The sequence below is a fragment of the Lepisosteus oculatus genome, chromosome 1, assembly GCF_040954835.1.
Source record: "Lepisosteus oculatus isolate fLepOcu1 chromosome 1, fLepOcu1.hap2, whole genome shotgun sequence".
NCBI classification, from domain to species: domain Eukaryota; kingdom Metazoa; phylum Chordata; class Actinopteri; order Semionotiformes; family Lepisosteidae; genus Lepisosteus; species Lepisosteus oculatus.
In genome coordinates this window covers 5485805-5506436 of record NC_090696.1, presented here as the reverse complement: position 1 = coordinate 5506436, position 20632 = coordinate 5485805, and the positions used below count along the sequence as shown (strand labels likewise).

General features: G+C 42.8%; 1 protein-coding gene across 2 annotated transcripts; it reads left to right on the top strand.

Annotated features, from left to right (window-relative positions):
* Nucleotides 1-2071: 2071 nt before the first annotated feature.
* LOC107076971 (mitochondrial antiviral-signaling protein-like) lies at nt 2072-19125 on the top strand. 2 transcript variants are annotated; one of them, XM_015343798.2, is made up of 7 exons: nt 2072-2779; nt 3568-3648; nt 10562-10608; nt 11359-11491; nt 12974-13154; nt 14296-14561; nt 15973-19125. In XM_015343798.2, the coding sequence occupies exons 4-7, from the start codon at nt 11369-11371 to the stop codon at nt 16798-16800; spliced, it is 1398 nt and encodes a 465-aa protein (XP_015199284.2). In that variant the 5' UTR covers nt 2072-2779; nt 3568-3648; nt 10562-10608; nt 11359-11368; the 3' UTR covers nt 16801-19125. The 2 variants fall into 2 exon arrangements, with proteins under 2 accessions (XP_015199284.2, XP_015199282.2); XM_015343796.2 differs by lacking the exon at nt 3568-3648.
* Nucleotides 19126-20632: the final 1507 nt, after the last annotated feature.

Sequence of the window (20632 nt, the reverse complement as noted above, 5' to 3'; positions counted from 1 at the left end):
AAAGTGAGGACATTGCTCGTGGCAGAGAGGGCCTGTTGGTGTTTGTGAAGGGCATTATGTCCATGAGAATGCCTTGTTTGTGATAGCACTGTACTGTCAACACTGATGGGGGTCTAAACCTTAATCCCATGGAACACCTTGGGAACTGCAGGGGGGAATCATATGACTGGCAACACCAGCACCCTCAAACATTGTGTTCCACAGCTGCTTCTGCCCAGCTGTTCGTCGAAGGGCCAGCGGGTACTCGACCCCAACTCCCAACAGGTCCTCAAAGCACTACACAGTGTCCAACGTCTTGGCTTTACAGCTAACTCCAGGTCTCTGTTTGTTCAAGTCGGGGAGAACTGTTAGTTGATGGAATGGATCTGTCGCATTCCCAGAAAGCTGGACATTAGCCGATGCATTCTGTGATTTGTGCTTGATTTCCTGTACCATGTCTACTGTATATGCTGTCAGTTGTTACCTTCTGTAGATAAATATATTTTGATTATAGAGTCTCATCTGAAGGACATTACCTCTTTACAGTAGAGTATCCTCATCACTGTACTGGGGCATTAGAACCCACACAGACTGCAGGGTGAGCACCCCCTCCTGGCCCCACTAACACCTCTTCCAGCAGCAACCTTAGCTTGCTGGAATGGTCTAAGAACATCGAGGCCATCTATAAGAAGGGACAGAGCCGACTTTACTTCTTGAGGAGGCTCAGGTCCTTTAATGTATGTAGTAAGATACTTCATATGTTCTATCAGTCGGTGGTAGCGAGCGCCATTTTCTACGCAGTGGTGTGCTGGGGCCCTGGGATTAGAGCAGTGGATTCTAAAAGGCTGAACAAGCTCATCAGGAGAGCAAGCTCTGTCATTGGGTCTGACCTGGACCCCTTGGAGGTAGTGGCTGAGAGGAGAATGGTGTCCAAACTAGAGGCCATCATGGACAACTTCTCCCATCCCCTCTATGACAGGCTTGCAGGAATGAAGAGCACGTTCAGCAATGGACTGATCCATCCATGGTGCGACAGGGAGCGCTACAGGAGGTCATTCTTGCCGTCTGCCATAAGACTGTACAACGCCTCCACCTTGCGTCTGGGCAGAGGCAACATTGACAGTGACCTGTTTCTGGACTGAACGAATCTACACATCTCCTGCTACATCTGTTCTCTTTCTTTTCTTTTCTCGTTTACAACCGTTTTTTGTGCAATATATGCCAGGGACCCGTGCAATACATTTATATTTATATCTATATCTATACTTACATCTATATTTATTTTCATATGTGTGATACGATTTTTCTGCGTACTGTCCTGTTCTAGTTTGTTCTTTGTGTGTCCGGACTGTGAGTAACTCTTTTAGTGCACCCCTCACTGTACTGATTGTATTGTACTATTATTATTGTTGTATCATTCGTTACACTGTGGCTGTGTTGTGTGTGTTAAGCTGCTGTTGCACTGCAATTTCCCTCACGGGATCAATAAAGTATCTATCTGTCTTTCCCAGGAGTCTCCCATCCAGGTACCGACCAGGCTCACACCTGCTGAGCTTCAGTGGTGGGACAGTTGTGAGTGGGAGGGCGACATGGCTGCTGGCAATATTTGTAGAACTGTGCTCCTTGAATCCAGTCCACACTTGCTCTCCATCACAGAAATGTGGACTTGGAGGAAGGGCTCAGCGTGCAGGTGTGAGAGTTGGGACATGGTCTTAGTCTGCCATGGATTGCTATATATGAGACATTATCAGATGTTTCCTAGAAATCTACATATACAGTATCATATTCTCCATCAAGATTTTTTGCTGTTCAAAGAAATCTAGCAAGTTCATTAAGGAAGATTTGCACTTTCTTAACACATGCTAATTATACCCAATATTGCCGTCGTATGTATAATCTTGTCTGGCTGTAGTTTTTGTAGCTTCCTGGTTCGGCTTTTTCTGCCTTTTTAGCGAATGATTTTCCAAACAGTAGAAACAGCTATCTCAGGTGCCTAATCCAAAGACAGGAGGATAAACTGGCGAATGAGAAGAGACCAGCCCTGCTTGGTCATTTGTTAGCTGGTAGAAAACCGGTTCCAGATTTTCCTGAAACTTTTCCAGAGAGTCACTTTCAGCGTGGCTGGGTCACCTTTTCTACGTTACCTCGCTCTTTTTGTGAAGTGCTTCCTATGCCGTGTTGCTAGCCATTATTTCACTGCTGAGCTCCAAGACAGCCTGTTGCCTTGTGCGTTTTCGTTCACTCATCTTTTCGAGATACCTTTTCTTTTGCGCCACTACCCCGCGATTCAAACTGAAAAGAAAAGAAATAACCACGAAGCCCCACAACTCAGGGGCGTATACTGGTCTCTTTAAACTAGTCCTGGTTAAATGTGCGCTTCTGGTCCTCATGAATAAATCCTGGCACGGGTGCTGGAGCACTGAGAATTAAAGGTCACCTTGTGGGGGTTTATGGCCCGATTCTCGTGGGGGGTCGGCTCCTTGTTTTCTTACCTTGCACCTTGCAACTTATTTGTCTCTTCGAGGTTCTCGAGAACCGTAATACTTTTACAGAGCTAAACATTTTGTTCGCAGCCGCCGGAAACTTTCCAGGAAGGTTACATTTGCTTGTCCTTAACCTCGAGGCTCGCAACAACTTTTGACCGACAGCAGTCTGCTCCACTCCCACGCCTCAGCCAGACGGCAGGAGCGCTGGGCGGGGCAAGAGAGCGCCGCGGCTCGGGCACGGGCAAAGTCACGGCTCCGGGCGTCTGCCAGCATCAGGCGAGCAAGTCTTCGCGTTGCTCTTCGGCTCTTGTAAGGTAGGAGATCATGAACAAAACGCGACTTCATTCATATTGTCTTTTAATGCTGCCGGACGCACATTTTCGAAAATGATTTCCGCAGTTAATTTCAGTTTATGTAGTTGACAGTGTGTTTTTTCCCCACCGAGTACGTCGGGACCGGCTGTGCGTTTTCTTACTGTCAAACTGTAAAGTATATTGTTTTTCTCTATTTGCGAATTTCAACAGTTTTAAGTTGGGCGGTTACAAGGGCATTACGGGCGCCCGACATTTCGGGAGACAAGGTGGCAGTGATTTAATTCCGATATGCTGGCGTTAATAATTAAAAATAATCTAATAGGACCTTAGAAACCTACGATATTCTAAAGGTTTATGAAACAAGTTTCGATATCATTGTACGGAAAGGAAAACGCTAACATTTAGCTGTGAGTAGTAATGTTCGCTAAAGTCGCCACCAATATAAAATATACTTGTTTATATAGCAAACTGCAGTTTTACTTAGTTCTGTAGGCTATTAAGTAGCGGGTTCCAAGTGTATCAGATTAGATCCCATACTTACTGTACATAGCAGAGAGTACAGCAGTAGATTCTCCCAAAAGAAACTACTGAATCAGTTTTCATGTTCCTTATTTCCCCTGAAGTTTCTTTCTTCAAAATTAATATTAGACAGCTCCGCAAACAGTCGATTTCACGAGAGAAGGCCACTTGTCTGTGCAAAGAGAGAACTCTTAGCTGAGGAATTATTTTGAGGTGCTGTAAAAATAAATACGCAGTTGAGCTTTGAACTTGAACTTTTTTTTTCTCAGGGCCAGGTCGTCATTTTAACACGCTTCAATGCCAAGAGCTGGTATACGGTAGCAATATTTTTACAGCTTCGTAAGACTCAGGTAAAGAAACACTGGTATTGACAGTGCGCAAGTAGCTCAAAAGAGGGAGAGGGAGAGGGAAGATGTGGGGGGAAGATGACTACAATGACGGATGGAGCGCCTATTGTTCATCTGTTGCGCCAATGAAAAGAAACTCTTGACATTCCCTGATCTTATTTTTGACGAGAGCAGGCAATTTGTTGTACAGTATATTAGGACATTTGCATAGTTGCTCGAGGAGAAAAAATGTAATGCAGTTCAAATTAAATGAAGCCCTGATAATGTGGCACACAACGTTATTTTTTTTCCTGGTGCGTTCAGAATTCAGATTAATGTTTAAGACTGCCAGGGGGTTTTAGAATTCAGCCGCTAGTCAGGTTGGTCCTGTTCGCTTTATTGCAAATGTTATTGTTTCGACAGCAATAAAGCTTACTGCACCGTGGTGCTCATTCAACTTATGGAATCATTCCAGCCTGCTACCGTTTTTAAGAATATAAGCTTCCATGACCACCCAGAAATGTCAGAATTTTAATAAGCAGTTTACAGTACCGTTGCATTTGTTCTAACCTTGAATCAGTTGTTTCCTCTTGAAATCCTCACTGATCCTCGGTTTCTGTTCCTTGCGAACACCGGTGTTTTCGTATGTCAGTGCTTCTTGCATGACCAAGCATGTTTCTCTCTGTTGCTTCTGTGCCTTGAATATCACAGACTGTTTTAGCTTTTTGTGGCATCTTAATCCCTGACCGTATTAGGTGAGCAATGAAAGAACCTCTTTCAAAGAGTCGGTCACAATATTTTTATATTGCTAAAGTTTGTGGAATAATAGTTGATAAATTAAAGGGTAATCTCTGCACCACACATAGGCATAGTGATTAGCACATCTGCCTTTAACAGTATCTCTGGGGTCCTGGGTTAAATTTGGGGATACCATATTTTTGTAGTTTGCATATTCCACTTGTGTTCCTGTGGAATTTTCCTAGGTATTCCAGTTTACTGCCACCTTCCAAAGGAATACAGGTTGGGTTTCACAAGTTATTCCGAACTGTTTTCCTGGCATTTGCTTCCCAATGCCTGTTAGCTGACTGTATTTGTTGTGCTCTGGTCACAGATGCAGAGTGGAAGACTACCAGTGTTTATCAAAACAATATTCCACACCTATCACTGTGTGTGAGTCAATTAAAAGCACATAATTGAGATTTCTCCTGGTGTCTCTTGCTCTTTGCAACAGTAAGCCTCAACAGATATTTTATTCAAGTGTCATCTGCACACATCCAGACTTTATCTTCAGAACCCTTTGGCTCAGAAATATGGAGAATGGTGAAGTACAGCAAACTGAGACCTGCCCTGCCCTGTGGTTGAAATAACTGAATGAACCAAGTCCGTTCTCGTAGCACTGTTGTTAGCAACACATCTTTTTTTTTCAGCTCTTATCATTTCTGTTCGTGACATTGAAAGTAATTCAGACAGAGTGTTTTTAAGTGTCAGAGTGGCTCGAACGCTGTGTGTTTGTGTTGTAGAATTCTTTTCAGTTAGTGGTTAATTTTCTAACACAGGAAAATGGAATGAAATAGCTGGATGGATTCCAGCTTTCTTAATGCACTCTTGCTTGGGTTAAAAAAAAACCTGAGTATGTGTTTCCATTCAGAGTTGCTTTCATAGTACTAGTCCGTCCCCAGTCCCTTTTTGTAAGTTTAGTGAGAATAAAGCCACAAAACTTTATCTGCAGTACAAAGTAAATTCTGAACTATGTGCATGGTATATACAGTATATGCTCAATTTAGTTGAGTATAGGGTGTGGGGTTGCTGTGCCTGTGGCTGGCAGGTTGCTGGTTTGTATCCCACGGCCAGCAGAGGACTCCTACTCCATTGGGCCCCTGGGCAAGGGCCTTCACCCCAAATGCTCCAAGGGTGCTGTATAAATGGCTGACCCTGTGCTCCGACCCCAAGCTTCTCTCCCTGTCTGTGTGTTTTATAGAGAGAAATTCTATATAATTCTGTGATTATATACAATACCTATATGAAATATATGTAACAATTGTTTTAATTAACCTTTATGATCATTTATTTGGGGGGCTGAGAGTGAACCTTTGGAAAGAAGGAGTTAAGCTTTGCTGTAGTTTGTTACAGCAGTGAACCAGCACATCCTCAGAGCAGAGCTACAGTAGCGAGCATGACTGTGGGAGAGCTCTCTCTGTCTCTCTGTTACCTGCTCCTCGATGAGCTGAGATCACGAACACGTACTAACAGGATCTCAGTTTCCTATGTTGAGAAACGTGAAATGTTGTTTCCAGCCACATGTCTATGCACCTCTGGGATCTGCCTGCAGAATGCGGGCTTGCCTTAGAGGTGACCACCTTATTTAATTTGAGGCACACAAAAACACAGCATTCAGGTGTAATGACATTTCGGAAACTTTTTTTTGCCCACATTTTGTTTCATTGTAAAGATATGGAATGGAAAGGGCTATCTAAAATAAAAATTATACTGTATCACCCCGCAACTCACAACTGGCAAACCTCTGAAGCTCAGCAGGTGTGAGTCTGGTCAGTAGCTCGGAAAGCTCAGGTTGCTGCTGGAAGATGTGTTAGTGAGGCCAGTAGGGGGTGCTCACCCTGCGGTCTGTGTGGGTCCTAATGCCTCAGTGTAGTAAAGGGACTCTATACTGTAGACAGGGGACCTGCCTTCGGATGAGACGTAAAACTGAGGTCCTGACTCTCTGTGGTCATTAAAAATCCCAGGGCGTTTCTCGGAAAGGGTAGAGGTGTAACCCCGGTGTCCTGGCCAGATTTTCCCCTGGCCTTTACTTTCATGGTAAATCCTAATAATACCCATCTATGAACTGGCTTCATCACTCTCCTCCCCACTGAGAGCTGCCGTGTGGTGAGTGTACTGTGAGCGCAGTATGGGCTGCTGTCGCATCATCCAGATGGGGCTGCACACCGGTGGTGGTGGTGGAAGGGAGTCCCCATGACCTGTAAAGCGCTTTGAATGAAGTGTAGAGAAAAGTGCTATCTTAAGTGTAAGGATGTGATTTTTTTTACTTGTTTGATAGGTTGCTCCGTGAACGGACTGCAATTATGAAGGATCTGCCACTAGAGGCCACCAAAAACACGCATGTAGTAAAAGTTCACATCCTGAGAATTATTCTGTAATTCTATAAATACATAATAGTTTGGAAAACTGCGTTCACGTGGGTTCTTTATTGGTTTGTTTGTATATGTAAGTAAGTGTCACTGGGGGCTGTAGGTAATGGCAGTCACTCTGTTCTAAAGGTTTTTGTTTGTTGAAAAGTCTTTTGTCAGAATAGGTGGGATCTTCCACAGCTGCCTTGAACAACACAACAGTCGGCTACACACTCACCCTGATATCTCCACAGTCTTACGGCAAGTCTGCAAATATCAGAACAGCATTCATCAGTGCACACCAAACTTCAATACTGTCTTGGCAGCAGATGTTCACATGGCCTCTGGCCCACTGAAGATGGCACCTTTCTCTTGTCCAGAGGGAGCAGAAGGCCTCCTGCCGATGTGTGTGTTTTCTTTCCAGGGATTTCTTGTGCTGCTGTAGAGCCACTGATGTCAGAATAGGATCCTTTGCCAGTGGAGTGACAGACTGCCCTCCAGGCTGTGGCCTGTCCCTTACATGCTGATGACCAGCTACAGTTTACTATTAATTACTGTGCTTGCATTAATTAAAATCACCTTTTCGAATAGCTGTTGAAATGCATACTCGTTACCATTTAGTCAGTTTTAACTTGACTCCAGTATCACACATGAAGCACATAGCATTGCTCTGAAATCATATGACTTGGGCTACGTATTTTTTCTCCTGGACGCATAAACTAACAGGCTCACACTTCACTTTAAAATGAAATTTAAATGACATTTGTATGTTTTCCATTTCCATTGTACACCGCTATTGTTTTAAATTCTTTTTTTACTGAGTTTTCAGAGTTCATGTTAAAGGTTTTGAATCTTTTGCTTGACATTTAAGTTTTAGTTAGAGGGCGCGCAGCTGCCCTGTGGTAAATGATGAACGACATGGAAAACAAGTCCTTTAATAGGATATATTTCTATTACTTGGCAGAGCTTATCTCTTCGGAGCATTCCGAGGGCATGAATTGTTCCCCTTGGCACTAAATATTAAACAGTGTGTTCCAGAGTGAAATGAATGCGGTCTTGAACATGGCCTGTGGATATTGTTTAACATTGTGTATTTTGGAAAACTGTAGGATGCAAAAAGTAACACAATCCCATAATGCTTTCGAGCGTCATTCCTCTTCTGAGCAGCCCGTTGGTACAGTGGGTTAGATGATGGGGGTTCTGTCTAGGTGATCTGAGTTCAATAGCCAGTTCGGGCACAATTTTTTTGGGGGGGCGGAGCAGTGGCTCTGTGGCCAGTTCAAATCCCTTGGCCGGCACAGGAATCCTACTCCATGGGCCCCTGAGCAAGGCCCTTAACCCCAACTGCTCCAGGGGTGCTGTATAAATGGCTGACCCTGCGCTCTGACCCCCAGCTGCTCTCTCCCTGTCTGTGTCTGTGTGTCTCATGGAGAGCAAGCTGGGGTATGCGAAAAAATGAATGCCTAATGCAAGAAACTGTATGTGGCCAATAATGTGATCTTATGTTATCTAACTGGAGCGGTGTTAGGGACACCAGTGTAAAATACCACGCCCCTCCACAGAAACTCACTCTTGTCCCGTCTGGAGACGGCCTGTCACAAGCACAGGGAGACAAGAACCTGGCCGTCATGAAGGAGAGGAAGAGATAAGAAGGAATGGCCTGTGGTATTTATCACTGTTCGTGATGTAGTTCTAGATGACATCACAAGTTCACGCAGCAGAAGGGATCTGAAAATACCGACACTATTTGAAAAAAGTTTTCTGTTTTTCCAGTAGTGCGTTCAGTTTTAGGCGGGTGGTTGTTAATGGAAGCACACAACAGCAGTTCTGTATTGTATCACAGGACAACCTGTGCAAAAATGTCAGCATCAGCAATCGTCAATGAAGTCCGAATAATCACATTAGTATTGATGCAAACTTCCAGACTCGAACTGTGTCTAGAAGAAACCTGTCTAGAACTGTGTCCAGGTTGGGGGTCACATGCTCTCTAGTTCTTTATTGCTATGGAAACCAGGATGAGCTCTGGTCTGAGCTGAGCTGTAATGGCTCTGTTATGGACTTTCACCTTTTTGCTTGTAAATATCTTAACAATCAGACTGATTAAGACAGTGATTAGATTTCAAACTCCCATTTAAGGTTAAAACTGAAAACCTGGCATTTGTACTGAAAAGTGAAAAGATATCACAGATCTCTGGGAACCGAGTGACAGACTCCTGGTCCTAGTCTGAAAGAATGTAAATTATTGCAAACATGTAACAAGTCTTAAAGACAACAGTTTTTAGGACCACACTCTTTTCTTAGGAAATAATTATGCACAAGGTTAAGTTAGTCATTCAGATGTTTAGTATTGTATGTGTTCTGTAGTATGCACTTTGCTTTCTGGGTCTTGTTTTATATCTCATGTAATACTGTATAAGAGGTTCTTTTAAAAAAGGCAAAAGTCTTTCAGCAGGTCTGGTTCAGCACTGCTCTTAGTGTCTTGGCCTGAGATCTGAACTTCTGATTTAAATCAGAGGTCAAAGCCTGATTTGAATGTTTTTTGGAACATGATTAAAATGATAAACACATTTATTATTTCCTTTGGAAAATAAAAACAGTTTTATAAAGATCCCCAAGAATGGGTAAAAATTAGAAAGCACACAATTTCACTGGCTTTCCTAAACGCAGATTATCCATATGAGTGACACAGAGTTAATTTGCTTGAATCTTGCTCAGACCTCTTTAATATGTGCACTCCTTTGTCATTTTCACACATGTAGCCATTCTTTTACAGCTTTATCTCTTTCCATGATATATGGGTTCTATTTTAGAGACTGAAGGGTTTTCAACTTATTTTCCATAGAGGACAAAAAAGCAAAAGTAATTGACTTTTGTACATAATGAGTTGATAACAGTTTTGCTTTAGCAGTAAAGTTGTTTTGTGTTCTGTTTTAGGAAAATAACAAATCTTGCAGAGAAAATGAACTTTCGAATCATATCTGAACTCACCCACAAGCACTGGCTGTGTGGTCAAATGTGTATCCACAGAATTTTATGTATTATTAAATCTCTTGTATTTTTCTTTCAAAAGTCAGAACATATCTAGAAACTACTGCAAAGAGTAGACATCCAGCTAAGGTTTTTAGATAACTGTTCTGTAAGAATGCTTTGTGAACACCCAGTAGACTTTTACATCTTGAATGCCATTGATATAAAAAAACCTAATCTAAGATATATGATAAAATAAAATAAATTACTTCAAGAAAAGTAAAAGTATAGATTTCAATTGGGGTGCAACAGCCCTGAAAATTCAATGGTCTGCACAGAATATGATCATCATTATGATAAATACTTGACAGATAAGAATAGCCAACAGTCAATATTGTCTAAAATGATTGACAGACTCCTGAATTGATCTGTATTACTTCTGAGTATTCTGAGGAATTTCATCATTCCTATTTCTTGTGAAAGTGAAAGTGCAACTTTAAAAAAAGGTGAAAACACAGTGCTTTGTCAGCTTCTCCTGAAAGGGATTTCCCACTTTCATGGTGAAGCGGGCCAGACTTCCTCTTGATGGAAACCCCCATTAATCTGTACTGTCATTCTTATGAACTGTAACATAGACTGCAGTAGCGAGAGTGGTGTGCTGTGCCTGCCCACACTTATAAATCACTGTGAAATCACTCTGCAGCTGGCAGTAAGAGACACATAATGCTGTGAGTCATCTCTGATTGTCCTATCGACTGCTTCAGACTATAAATGCATATTGCTGAGACTTGTGAACAGTCAACAGGATCCATTACAACTGAAAATTACTTTTATTGTTTTTCCAGGAACAGTATAACGTGTCTGCACAATATAAAAACAACTTGACTTACAGGTAAGAGTACAGTAGTTTTTGACAGATTTATGTTGTTTATTTTTATCTGATATAGATGTTTAATGACATCCTAGAGATTATTTGCACAAATCATTATAGCTTTTGTTTCCTTGTTCCATAGTGCTATAGTTACCTGTTAGGATGCAGATCACAAATGTTAAAATGTAGAAATGAATGAATTGATAGAATAGTAGGTGTGTCTCCTTTATCAGATGACATAATTGGTGTTTGGGGGAAATGTGACAATTCCGCCAATGTTATGTTTTTTTCTCCAAGAATATTTTGTGCAGGAACCTGAAATTCAGTATTCTTCTGCAACAAGAAATATCAGTAAATGGAAAATCACTTTTATTTGAACACATACACTAAGGAATGCACTTTAATAGATTCTGGGGAAGTCCATTGTTCATGTCTGTGGATAGTACTGAGCTGATTTTTTTTGTGCTTTCTGATTTGTGAGGTTCCCTTGGTGTCACCGGCTCACAGGCAACACCTGAAATAAATGTGAGGCTTATTGTTGTGCATGAAACTAAATCACCTTTACGTCCGTTTAGCTGCTACTTCTTGATCTTCATCACTCTGCATTGGTTCAAATCTGATATCTGCCTTTTGTGTTCACTGGATCTGATGTATGGAGGGAGGTTTGCTAGTTACTCATTGGGAGTAAAAAGCACCACTTGTGAAAACGAATCATCTTTGGATGATGAATTGGCAATTACATGGTCATTCAACTTTGTGTGATTTTTTTAGGTAATTCAGAATGACTTTGGCAAGCGATAAGCTATACAATGACTACCTGCGGAGGAATATGGCGCGGTTTGTGTCCAAAGTCAAAGTGATGAACATCCTGCCTCATCTGTCCTGTCTCACTGACTCCGACAAGGTGAGTTTTTCTTCATGTAATATGGTAACATTGATCGTATGGACTTTTGTCAGCAGATTGTTATTAATATTTCAGATTTTATTGAGAGCTATACAGTATTTATTCATCTACTGTAATGTATAAGGTGCTGTTTAGATTTTAGATGGGGGAATAGATATCTTTGCTCTGTGCAATGGCAATGATAGCATTCTGCAAATAAAGTCAAGAAAAGAAATTGTAAAAAGAAAAGAAATCATGCACTCTCAATTTATTAATTCATTTTTGCATGGCAAAAAATATTGCCATGCAAAGGGAAATTAATAAATTCTGGAAGACCTTGTAGAGTTTTCAATTGCATTTTTGTTGAATTTAATTTATTTAGATTACTTGCACTTTTACAGATATGCAGATTGTGCATGACTCTTTCTTTTGCATGTTATGAACATTAACTCTGCTTGCTGACCTTTTCTAGTCTGACATTTTTTAGGTGTGACCTCAGTTGTATTTTAAAACCAGAGTCAGTGATATAATCTAGCTGTGTTTTTGAGACCTATTTTCATTTATGTAAATAATATAAAACAGATCTTCAGTTTAAGACTAAATAAATAAGAACTGGAGTCTTAGACCTGCTGAGGTAGCTCTGACATATGTAATGATAAGAAGTCATTGGAACTGTGTCCAAAACACACATTAATAAAAAATGTTTAATATTGTTTAATACCAGAAAACTGTGAGCCTTCACTGGGTGTCATAATATCCTGCTCTTGCATGAAGGATAACTTGTAATTTTCAACATTCATCAACATCACCTTCTGCACATCCCAGTTCACCAAACACAGCGATGCCAGATAGTGACTCAGAAAGACTGCAGGCCATCATTTCAAAATGAACTGAAGAAATTATTAACCCGAAGCAAAGGAGATACTCTGGGCCCAGTGGGTCAGCACACATAAACAAACTTGGAAGTTCTTTCTTCAACTAAGAGTTAATCTTTTCCCTTGCCTGCATGTTTAATTTTTGTTGGTCAGCAAATATCCAGCTAGGCTGTAAGAAAATGCTCAGAAACCCCCTTATACCTTTTTACTTAGGGAGTTCTGACCCAGTCCGAAAGCTGAAAGAGTGTGAAGAGCACTGTATTGGAAACTAACCCAAATCATCTATAACTATCAGTGTCAGCAATGCACCTATAAGGAACATTAATATTCACGTTGGTGCAGGGTTATTGTAGCGAATTCGGGTTCTTGGGCTCGTGCCCTCACCGATCCTGCCCCAGCTCGTCCCTCACTGCATGGGCGCAAACCCGGGTCTCCGGCATCGCAGGGGGTCTTGCCGGCTGAGCTAAAGAAGACCCTCCTCAGCCTGGGAGGCCAAGGTCCCTGTTATGCGCGGGGGTGTATTCGTTACATTGTGGTTTCTGTTTTATGAACTGTCTGATTCTAAGATGATCATTTCTTGTACTAAGAAGTGCTAAAATAGGCCTGTGTTATACACCTATGTCTGAAGGAGGAAATCACAGCCAAGAGGGAGAGCGCTGGTAATTATATTGCCATGCAGTTGCTTGTGGATTGCCTCAGGAGAAGAGAAGACTGGCATGTTTTTTTCATTAATGCTCTTGAAGAGGATAACCACCCAAGTCTCGCTAAAGAGCTCAGGGATGAGTATGAGTCTCTTCAGGCCTCCAACTGTAAGTATATTTAGCCTAATATTTACTTAGATTTACATTGAAGAGATATATGTATGCTGTAGTTAAATCCTGTCATCTGCGATTCGCCACTTTAAATAAATGAAGTGTAGCTTGTTTTTTGGCCGCTAATGATTAGAGGAGTTAAGACGCGTAACTCCCAGTTCTGTGACTTGAGATAGACGTGGCACATGAAAGCTCCAGTCTTTATTCGTGTTTTTCTTCAACAAGGCAACACGAAACAAAATGTCTGCTCCAAATACAAGTCTACCCAGACGTTCCCGAAACACCAACGCACAAGTCTAGCTCCTTCAGCCTGTCGGTGCAGGACATTCCTTGACAGTGCGAAACACATCTGGCTGCTGTTCTCCCGACTGATTCGAGAGCAGCCATGTCTTTTTTGTGTAATAGAAACCAAAACACAGCCTTCTAAATTTTAGTTGCCTGTTGCATTTTTGTGCGATGGGTGCTGCAGAACAACTATAAGCAGCCCCCTCCCCCCGTTGGTTGTGTGCTAAAACAATAAAATTATTTATGAAATCTACAACACCAGGAGTCTGAAAAAAGCCACCAAAATTATGTCTGACCCCACACACCCCAGTCATAACTTGTTTGTCTTAACTTGGTTCCGGACGCTCCAGTCGCACACAACTAGACTCCAAATTAGCTTCTTCCCAAGAGCCATCAAGCTGGTGATGCCCCCACTCCCTCCCATCATACTATGATCTCTCCTCACATCTTCCTGTACCCACAGTGACTGTACTCCTACACCACTACATACACGACAACTGAATGTATGCCGAAATCATACTTAAAACTGTACTAGTTGTACTGTTTATTAATCGCCGTATTACTTTTGCGGTCCTGTTTATATACTTTTCTCTGTTTGTGTGTTTGCACAGTTTTTGACCATTTTGCACTGGCACCATACTGTTGTTTTCACTGTTATTGTTATTATGATTTTCTGTCTATTGTCTTGTCTGCTGTTCTACAGTACATACTGTATATACTGCACCTGAGAGACTAATGAGAAACACTTTTCGCTAAACTGTGCACCAGTGTAAGTATAATGACAAATAAAGTTGAATTGAATGACGACCAAATCTAACCCGAAGGTGGGACTGCCCCCTCTCCCGCCCTGCAGGTGGCGGGGTTGCTCCTCCCCCTCAGTGCTCAGCTGCCACTGTCCCGGAGGACACCAGCCAGGCCTCGGCCGCACACAGCGACACACCTGCCCTCGTGGACCGGCCCTCTGTCCCTTCCCGTCCTCTCCCTGTCCCTGTCCAGCTGCCGGCTTCCCTCTCGGAGGAGCCCAGCCTGCCCTCGGCGCCTGCGGAAGTGCGGCCCCCCGTCAAAGACAGTCTCTCTCCTGGGCCGGAGATGGGCACTCCTGCGAGGAGCTCCAGTGCGGTGAGCCAGGTTCAGTCTCCCTTCTCTCTGCCCTCGGCTCGAGCTGCTCTCGCATGGCTTCGCATCGTTCGGTCGTATGGAACGAGTTGCTCAGTCTTGTTGAGATGCCGAGAAGAACGTGCGAACTGTTGCAATCGAGAGGAGGAGATCTGATCCACCTGGCCTCCAGACTGGCCAGCGCTTGTCGTTAATAGATTAAGCTGCCCACTCAGGCGTCAAGAAGACGGCTGGGAAGCTTTTCCAGACTCCCCCCACCCTTTGAGGAAAGAAGTGCCTCCTGTTCTTGGTTGCACCAACACATATTTTCTGCTTGTGTCTGGTTCACGCTACCCTTGGATCAATGAGCTATTAATTAACAAAATGATCAATTAGCCTCTACCCAAGGGGCCAGATGAGCAGAATTGTCTCCTTGTTTGTAACTTTCCTTATGTTCTTATTGTTCTAGTAAACAAAATAGGATGTAAATTCATATGCATTGAAATTAAACATCAAAAGATGCAATGGCATTTTTACTAACATGACCAAATTTCAACTTTCATTAAACGAAGGCAGGCTCAGTGAGAGATTAAGACAACACAAATGTGTTCTCCTTGACATATTATGTCCTGTCAAATCCTCGACTCCTTTTGACACGGTCAGTTGAGTCCACACAGGCAGCAGGGAACCGATACGCGAAACAGCCCTTCCTAAAGGTGCTCGTCCTGAGTCAGGACCCATGTTGGGCAGCACGTTAAAGACACCCTACCAGACTGCACACTAATTCAGCAGTCAGCTCTGAGCCAGTCGTGGAACACCTCCTGGCAACAGCTCGTGAGTAGGCACAGCCTGTATTTGAACCAGCAACCACTTAGCTGTAGGACGTTTCCTGCAGTTGCAAATCATCATCCACATCAAAGCTGCTGTCATTACTGTGCCTTTCGTGTCCTGACTCTTCCCGATGAGGGTTTATGTGGGTTCTTGCCCTGGTGTGATGTAATTTGCTTAGCACTGTCATTCGAGGACTGAAAGTCAGAAGTTGCCATTCTTGCTTCAAAGTTTATCACGTCATGTTTGCTTTTAACCTGTTAAGATCTGCTCCCCCATTTGATAACATCCCTAGAGAGCAGGTGCTTGTCTGTGTTAGTGTCAAACCCTGACGCAAGTAGCTGTAATGATATTTTATAAAGCACCTTTCCACCACCCGGCTGTTTTGTATCATCCAACACACCTCACAGTAACTCCACACTTTAAATTTAGTGAGTGTTTTCCGTGACACAATTTTAGGGTTAAACACAAAAATAATTATTGCACAAAATGTGAGTTTTAGTATGTGGATTCTGCTGTCGGCATTCATTATGATAATATTGTTGAACTGACTTGTAAGCTAATAATTGAATCTGTTGTGTCTAATCCTGTGTCGCAACTCTTTAAGGCCGAGATGTACGAAGTCCATACAAACCTGACCCAGGGCACCCCAGGTCTGGTGATCCCTCAAGTGAAGACAAGACCAGCTGCCATCGATGCCACTACCATTCCCCTCTTCCCATCAAGCACTGGGGCTTCGGCCAACCCATACGATGGCGAGTTCCTCAGTAAACCTGGGACACTGCATTCATTTGTTCATGCACAGGTTCTTCATGCTGCAAACGACCAGGTGGATCATCCTCCAATCCCAGAGGAGCCCTTTTCTGTTCCTTCTCATCATCTCGAGAGGAGTTCAGGCCACATCTCCTGCTCTGATTGTAACCAGTCTGCTGGTGCCCCTGGAAATGTCTCCATTAAGGAGCCTTCTCACAACGAGCCTGAAGAGAATCACTTCTCGTCCTTTGGGGATAAGAACTTCACCATAAATCCGCAAGTCATCCAGGGTGGAGTTCCACCTCTTTGTATGCCTCAGGAACCTGAGGTTCCAGGGAAGAACGGGAGTGAAAATGCGTTATGGCTGGATAATGACCTGGAGGAACGTTCGCCTGTCTCTGATGTCAGGGAGAATGAAATGCATCTCTCTCAAGTCACCTTTGGCGACAATTATGCGGGACACATCTCCCACACGTCTCTGGAGAGATCTCCAGAATCTCTCAGGGGCACCTCAGAGTCTCAGGAGCCAGAGAAGTCGGTATCCCCTCAGAGACAGGCTCTTGAAAGCCACCTGGGAGACTGGGGTCATAGTGCCCATGACCTGCTCGGAAACTACTATGTTCAAGCAGCGGGGGTTGCTGCTCTGTCTACCCTGGTGGTGTGGGGATTCATGAGAAAGTAATGGTATTTTGAATAAGAAAATAACAACACAGGGGGAACCTGAAACAAGAGGGTGCTGCTCAATTGGAAGAGATGATTGCAAATTGTAGCATTTAAACTAGCTTTCAGACTGCTAAATCTGTGAATTTTCAGGCATTTTAATTTGAGAAAAGTACCAGAGGCTATTTGTTTGTAGCACTAGGATATGGGGACAGAAATCAAATTGTGAAAGACCCTTGTAGCTACTGCACAGTCTGCACGGTCTGAGTTATAGAGCCATAGAGAATATTCTGTTGTGCTGTTGACCTTTGTAGGCCACACCTATGTCTTACTAATGTTAATTTGAAATAGCTCTCTAATGACCATAAGAACATATGAAATGGTTACAAAAAAGAGGAGGCCATTCAGCCCAGTTAGCCCACTTTAATTTGTAATTGGACCTCATTCAGCTTTTTCTTGAAAGGAGTAGGGATTGGCTTCAACACGTTCCACACTGCCTTCACCCTTTGGACAGTGATGTGCTTCCTGATAAGAACAGGTGGAACAATGACCAGGAATCTGTAACTGAACACTTGGCCTTCTTACAGACTGTAACTTACAACACAAAACAGATTTTTTTGAAGAAGGATCACACCTGTTTTTTTCAGAATTTCAGAGGAAAAGCGAAGCTACGCACCAGTTCAAACGCTCTCCCAGTTTTCACTTTCTGGATATGATGGGTCAGAGATTGCAGACTATGTGCAGGACCAAGAGAAGGTGGTTCATCACATTGACTGGATCAACAGGATTTAACAGACAAACAAAATTGAGAAATAATCCCGCAACACAAGATGTGCGTTTCTCTGGGTGACTACTGTATGGTTCAGCATAGGACACTCTTAAATTAATATAATTTGGGTTGCTCAGCATATTTTTTTATTCCTGTGCAAATCCAGTAAATTACTTCACACAATTCTGAATACTGATTTTATGATGAATCTGCACAACTTGGCAAGTAGAATCTGTTGTAAATATAAAATGGAGTATTTTATTTTCTCTGAATAACAGTGACTTGCAGATCTTTAATAAAACAAAATCCTTCTAATCAATTTATCATTTACACTGGTGTACGGAACATACCAGTTAAAATATTTTTTGCTACAGATTTTCATAAAATAAATATACCCTCCTCTGAAAGATACTGAAATATAAAAAATGTACATATATTATTTATAAACTTTTAACAAACTCTTTCTAAAGTCCTGAGGAATTTTTTAAGAAATCACAAAATTTGAGATGAAAGATCTTTTTAGGCTTTTTATTCTTGGTGATGTTTATTTGACTGGATGGTGTTGTGTTTCTATTCTTCTGAATCCATTTACTTCAGAATAACTCAGTTCTGAATAGCACACAGGCCTTTTAGACTCTGCTGTTGAACTTCGACTGAGCCCCGTTTTGCCCGGCTGTATCCATGGGGACCAGCACTATTGGGGGTCACGCTTGTGAGGTGTCAGTGTCTTCTGAGAGGAGGGTCACAAGCTCTCGGTGCACTCTGCAGGGTGACCTGATATGACCTTCACCTCTTTACGTCACTGCGTGTCTTCCACTCTCACGCAGCGCTGCTGGGTCCTGACTTCTGTGGATCTTACATTCGCGAAGTCGCTTTCTTGCCATTCAGTCTGGCTGACGTTGTCTTCGACGGAAGAGCACGGAGCAGAGCGGGATGCATCCGAGCCGAAGGTCGGTTAAGCGCAGCTTTCAAATCCGCAGTGCAACAGGCCGGGATAGTGAGACGAGGCTGGCTGGGGAGTGAGCCTCCCCCTGCCCCCTGCCCTCTGCCCAGCCTCCGCGTCTCAGCGCGGTCTGGTTTGCGTGTTGTAACCAACGCTTCTGGTCTGTGTCTGTGGTGTGGGGAATGACAGGCCCAGTGGATGGATTCAAGTTGATTAAATTAATTGATAATTATAAGATTGTGATTGCTGTTGTTTTAGTTGATTCATATTATTTAACTTAACATAAAGCCAAAGCATTAGTACTTTAATTATCATTGTAGTACATTAAGTGACGGTATAGCGGTGTATCTATTATTAAACGCAAATCACTAATTAAAAAAAACGTGGCAATTGTGTCCACTTATACTCGGTTTAAAAAAAATTCTGCACTTTACATTTGTTTATTGCATACAGTAGGTCTCTTTGTACAGTATGATCATGCCCTGTTCCATTCTTTTAACTCATGCAGTTGTGCTGTATTATTTGCACTAATAAGGGTTTTAAATAAAAGTTTTATTTTGATTAGGTATTGTTTATCTCGAAAGAACAAAGCCGGTGTATTTGAAAATTAAAAAATAAATATCTGAATAAATAAATGTTGTATCGTGTCAGTCTCTTGAGGATCATGCTGTAAGCATCCACATATGAAATGGCAGCAGGTGTTTCACTGGCAGCCCACTGAAGCTTAGCAGGTGTGAGCCTGGTCAGTACCTGGGAAAGCTAAGGCTACTGCTGGAAGAGGTGTTAGTGTGGCCAGCAGGGGGCGCTCACTGGCGCCCCAGTCTACAGGAGCAATGGGGACACTATAGAGACGTACAGAGACCTTTTGGTGGGCAGTGGCTCAAAAGGGGAGAAGAGGCGCTTTCTGGGGCAGGATTTGTTACACTAGAGTATCCTGGACACAAATCGGTCCCCGCCTGGATTTCCGTGTTTTTTTTAATCTTACAGGAAGTTTGGATTTGACTTCAGAGGCATTATAATATTCACAACCTTGGCAAAACAAATGGTTGTTCATAATTGCTGATTATGTTTATTTAACAAACAAGATATTACACCCCCTCTACTGCACATATACTTTATTTTCCTGATATAACACATCTTAGCAAGAGGACAGAGCAAATAAAAGAATTACCATCTAATTACATGCAATACCAAATGCAATCTCTTCCCATCTGAAGAGCAAGAGTTCACATGATAGCACATCACATCAAAGACTTTTTTTCCCCCAAAAAGTGTCTATTGTGGGACAAATATTCAGAAAGCCGCTAGAAATTATCATCTGCCATCTTAAAAAGATACAGATAATTTACTTGTCTTATAAAGCATTATATCTCTATTATTATTATTATTATTATTATTATTTTATTATTATGTACTTGATATCTCTTGAAATGTCTGAGTATACACTACTAAAAGTTTAAACATTATTTTATCCATCAACATCAATTTTTATAATTACATTTTGAGATATAAATTGAATTCCAATAGAATTATTTATTGGTTGTGTCCTAAAAAAAAAACGATGAGATATGAGATACGAGGCCACAAGACAGCCAGAGCTCTGCAACAACCCCAGAGCCCTGTACAAGGAGGTGAGGGGACAGCTGGTCGTCGACAAAAGGCTGCGACTTCCCAGACAAGTCTTGGGATTGGGCAACAAGCTGAAGAATCTCAGCTGCATGGCCGTACACAAGAGGCTGGTGACCAGAGAGGTCTTCTACAGACACTCACTCACCAGGAACCCGCACTGCCCCCGGGACACGTGTTTTGTCGAGGAGACTCAGGAGCGTGTGTTCTGGAGCTGCCCCTTCGCCGAAGCGGTGTGGGGCAGAATGGACAACATCATGCGACTCCTGGGAGCAGGAGCGGTGCTCAGTCACCAGCACATCCTGCTGGGGCTGGCACCCACCGGAGTGGACAAGGGGACGCAGTTCCTGCTGTGGCTGCTGCTGTCCCTGACAAAGCAAGGCCTGTGGGACGCGAGGAGCACTCTCACCCGGGACAGCGCAGACTGGGGAGCGAGGGAGCTGGAGGAGAGGATCCTGGCGGACCTCAGGAGGAGGATGAAGCGCGACGTCGCCAAATGGGGTTTCCCCATGGCGA

Bases quoted from the DNA above. Each gene is read 5' to 3' on its own strand.
- LOC107076971 (XM_015343796.2), top strand. From the start codon at position 11,369: ATGACTTTGGCAAGCGATAAGCTATACAATGACTACCTGCGGAGGAAT. The intron at 11,492-12,973 runs GTGAGTTTTTCT...CTATGTCTGAAG, and splicing joins GTCTCACTGACTCCGACAAG to GAGGAAATCACAGCCAAGAG. The intron at 14,562-15,972 runs GTGAGCCAGGTT...CAACTCTTTAAG, and splicing joins CTGCGAGGAGCTCCAGTGCG to GCCGAGATGTACGAAGTCCA.